Source organism: Myotis davidii, unplaced genomic scaffold, assembly GCF_000327345.1.
Source record: "Myotis davidii unplaced genomic scaffold, ASM32734v1 scaffold438, whole genome shotgun sequence".
NCBI classification, from domain to species: domain Eukaryota; kingdom Metazoa; phylum Chordata; class Mammalia; order Chiroptera; family Vespertilionidae; genus Myotis; species Myotis davidii.
Genome location: NW_006290031.1, coordinates 6,125,981 through 6,130,235, shown reverse-complemented (window position 1 = coordinate 6,130,235; position 4,255 = coordinate 6,125,981). Strand labels below are relative to the sequence as shown.

The window sequence follows — 4,255 nt, the reverse complement described above, 5'->3', positions numbered from 1 at the left end:
TGGCAGGGCTTGCCGGGGACCTCAGGCTGCGTCCCCCTGCCCCAGTGCCAGGCTGGGGACCTTAGGCTGCACCTCCCACCTGGCGGGGCTTGATGGGGGACCTGAGACTGCACCCCTCACCCAGTGCCAGGCCGGAGGAGCTGAGACTGCGCCCCCCCTGCCCGAAGGGGCTAGACGAGGATGGGGCCGGCTGGGTCTGGGTCTCCTACATTTTAGAAGCATGTGTGTTTGGTGGGCAAGGACTTGACTCTAGGTCCCGCGGCGTGCCCCAGACTCTGACGAGAGAGATTTTCAGATACATGTTACTAATTTTCTTTCATCTCTGACACTTTTATTATAGAGAAAGGGCAAATAGCAATATTAAAATATTTCCTCCAATTAATTCCCTTTTAATGTGCACGAATTTCGTGCACCGGGCCACTAGTAATAGCATAAGGTTAGGAAACCCAGAACTGTGTTTGAGACTTGGCTAATGGGTATTTGGGCTAGAGTTGGCAGAAGTATAGAGAAGAAAGTAATCATTCTTGAATTGCTGTTGTTTTACAGAATAGTAAGGTACCTGCTCTGTGGAGCAATGACTTTTATGTTTCCTTATATGTTTGTTTACTTACAGGTCCTCCTCCTATCCCTGCAGAACCTGCTGCTTCACCTGAACCAGCATACGTTTCAAAGGTGCATTATGGTAGGAAGTCCTTTATGGTATTCCTTTTTAGCAGAGTAATGCAATTAAAAATGATAACATATAATTAAAATATGCATAAATATGAAAATATACATCAGTATTTTATCATTAAAACCTGGCATACTTCCACAAAGAGGAAAATTTCATATGCTGCTAAAAATTAGAGAAATGGGGAATGGAGAAGAAAGATGGAAGAAATGCCTTTTCCTAGAAGGAGATAGTTTCATGTAACCGCTTTTATGAGAATTCTTTGCCTTGGTGGGCTTATCATTAATGAAAACCAATGGCTTTTTGGCGCTTGATGGTTGGGATATTCATGTCAAATAGTTTATTCACATTTTTTTTAATGGTAGTTACTTGTCACTCAAGCCCCCCCCCCCCCCAAAAAAAAAACCACACACACACTACAATTGCAGTTGCAGTTACTCTTTGTGTGACCTAGGAATGGTTACTTTTCTATGCATCTAATTTCTCCACCTGTAAAATGGTCATAATAGTAATTACCTCATAGGGTTATTAAGAGGAGTGTAGCCCTAATCGGTTTGGCTCAGTGGATAGAGCGTTGGCCTGGGGACTGAAGGGCCCCAGGTTTGATTTCAGTCAAGGACATGTACCTTGGTTGTGGGCACATCCCCAGTGGGGGCTGTGCAGGAGGCAGCTGATCGATGTTTCTCTCTCATCATTGTTTCTAACTCTCTACCCCTCTTCCTTCCTCTCTGTAAAAAATTCAATAAAGTGTATTTAGAAAAAAAAAAGACAGGAGTGTAAAGTATTTAGATCTGGGCCTGGATATGGTAGATGCTCACTAGATAGTAACTTTTTCATGTTCAGCATTATGTGGTGGTTACTGTATAGAGTTCCCATTAGGCTATGAATCCCATGCACAGCAGGAAAGTCTTCCTAATTTCTACATTGCTTACATACTAGTAACACTTCAGATTTTAAAGTTAGAGTAGTTGTAGAATTAAAATGAAAAATAGTCTCTTTTCTATATCTGGAGATTAGGATTTGAGAACAGTTTTATCCTGAATGCTTAGTTTTCCATTATTTTTGTAAAACAAAGAGGCTTTGCACATTTGCCTGCTTGTTGGAGTGGAAGGTCAGGCCAGAGAAGAGAGGCACATTCGCAAGGACTAGACCTAATGGTCCTGAGAATCAATGAGCAGAAGGGCAGTGAAGGGCCCCATCCAACAGCAGTGACCTTTTAACATGGCAAGGAGCTCTGATCTTTCTTTTCAGCCTCTTTGGACATTTTTAATGAATAGTGTGACAGAATTCCAGTTCAATGGTTGGCATAAAACACAGATTACTAGGACCTTGAGAAACAGATCAACCTGTGAGGAAGAAAGAGTATGTCGTTAACAGTATGTGTAAGGAAACACAGGAGTAGAGTCAGGTTTTCTACGAGTTGGTGTCAGAAAAAGGAGAACAAACACCGTCCTTCAAGCATATGTTTAAACAGGAATGGATGATTTCGCTTTTGAAGAAAAAGATTCTCGCCTACAAAAATGTGAACAGCTCCTTTTGGGCCAGTTATAGAGGTTATCACTATTTCATAGTCTGTTTACTTGGCCATATTTCTAACTGTACCATATCTTTATAAAAAATGGTGATATTTTGGCTTTGATGACAGGTTCAGCTTACGTAGTAGAGATTACTTGAAATTAACAATTTAGAATCAGATATTTTAATTGGCATCGTCTGTTATTTTATTGTCACCCTTTATTTCCAGTAATTTGTGAGAACATTTTATTCCCTCAGTAGCCAGCCTACCATTTAGAGGGAATAAGGAGCATTGACTTTACTCCTTATTCCTTCACATGCACCCTAGTAAGACACACATTTACTAAGATCTGAATATGATAACAACTAGAGGCCCATTGCACGGAATTCGTGCAAGGGGCTCGGCCCTCACAGCCCTGCTTTGTTTGGAAGGTCATCTGGAAGGACGTTCAGAAGAACGTCTGGAAGGATGTGTGGAAGGTTGTTCAGCTGTCTGATCTAATTAGCATATTATGCTTTTATTATTGATAGATATTCCTTAGTTCTTTAACACTAAGATCAAAAGGTGTATCTGTATTGCTAACTCACAAATATTCCTTATCTTATACAATGTTTTAATGTGTAGCAAAACAGCTCTTGGCAAACATAATTCTTGTTCTGTCAGTTCTAATTGAAGTATATTTTTCTATTCTATATGATAACACAAAATAATTGTTTACTGTTTAGGATGTGATAGCAGAGTACATTCATTCTACAGAACTAATAAGAGTGAGGTGTGTAGCACTAATGTATACCCTTGAGTGATGTTCAGAACCAAGAAAATACAAAAAGTAGTGTTTTATTTTTGAAATTGATTTATACTTACAGATTGTTTTTCAGAGTATTCATAACAACCTGGTAATAGTGGTTGCATTTGGAGAAGGAATGATTACTTTCTTCTATATACTTCTGCCAAATCTAGACCGTCAAATACCCATTAGCCAAGTCTCAAACACATTTCTGGGTTTCCTAATCTTATACTCTCTTCTGAATGTATATCTCTTATATTGCTATTTCAGTTAAAAAAATAGTTAAATTTTAAAATGTCATTAAATTGAATACTGCTTCGCTTGTCTCTCTTGGTGGCAAGCAGAGCCAAGTTGCCGAGTCCTCCTCATTCATATTTTTTACTACATAAGGACCCAAATCAGATTACACACCACACATTGATGATTTTGACCAATTTGAGTGAACTATATGCTAGCATGCAATTACAGTAATAATTTGCTTCTCCACATGTATACTCTGTGATTAGATAAGAGAACATATCCAGGAGTCCATCCTCCTCCCTGCCCCCCCCAGAATTTTATTTTGTAATTAACTATCTGACTTTTCTTTCACTTTTTGATAATGTGACTTTACCTGTTTTTGCCCAGAATGGAGCATTAACAATATTGCCAACAACAAAAAATTCAAGTTTTAAAAATATAAACAAAAACAAGTAAATGACCTAACTGAAATGAGTTGTATCTAGTTAGCAGAATATTAGCTGAGAGTGTTCCTACATAATAAAAGTGTATACACACACACACACACACACACACTCATACACACATATTTATTCTAATTCTCCCCTAGGGCATGCTTTTATTGATTATTTTAGAGAGAGAGAGAAAGGGAGAGAGAGGGAGAGAGAGGAATATCAATGTGAGAATAAAACATCTATCAGTTGCCTTTCACACTCGCCCCAACAAGGGATTGAACCCACAATCATGACATAAACTTTCTTACATATATTTATAAATTAACTTCTTTAATTGTCTACACTAATAAAACACGAAGATGTTAATTGACTGTACCTTCCCTATGCCCGAAGCCACGCCCACCAGCCAATCAGAGTGACTGAATGCAAATTAACCCAACCAAGATGGCAGCTGGAAGCCATGGAGCTGGAGTAAGCAGGAGGCTTGGTTGCCCTGGCGATAGAGGAAGCCAAGCTTCCCGCCAGCAGCTGTGTGCTCCATTCAAGGCAACAAAGTTTCAATGATAGAAGATAACTAAATCCCAGATACCTGCTTCCAGCCAGCCTCT

The 4,255-nt window shown here is 39.4% G+C and overlaps 1 protein-coding gene across 2 annotated transcripts in view; it reads left to right on the top strand.

The window, feature by feature from the left end:
* Positions 1–4,255, top strand: part of ADAD1 (adenosine deaminase domain containing 1) — a 24,917-nt gene that overhangs the window by 5,452 nt on the left and 15,210 nt on the right. For both annotated transcript variants that reach the window (XM_006762835.1, XM_006762834.1), the window contains exon 4: positions 614–682. In XM_006762835.1, the coding sequence (XP_006762898.1) occupies positions 614–682 (69 nt within the window). The remainder of the gene's footprint in view (positions 1–613; positions 683–4,255) is intronic.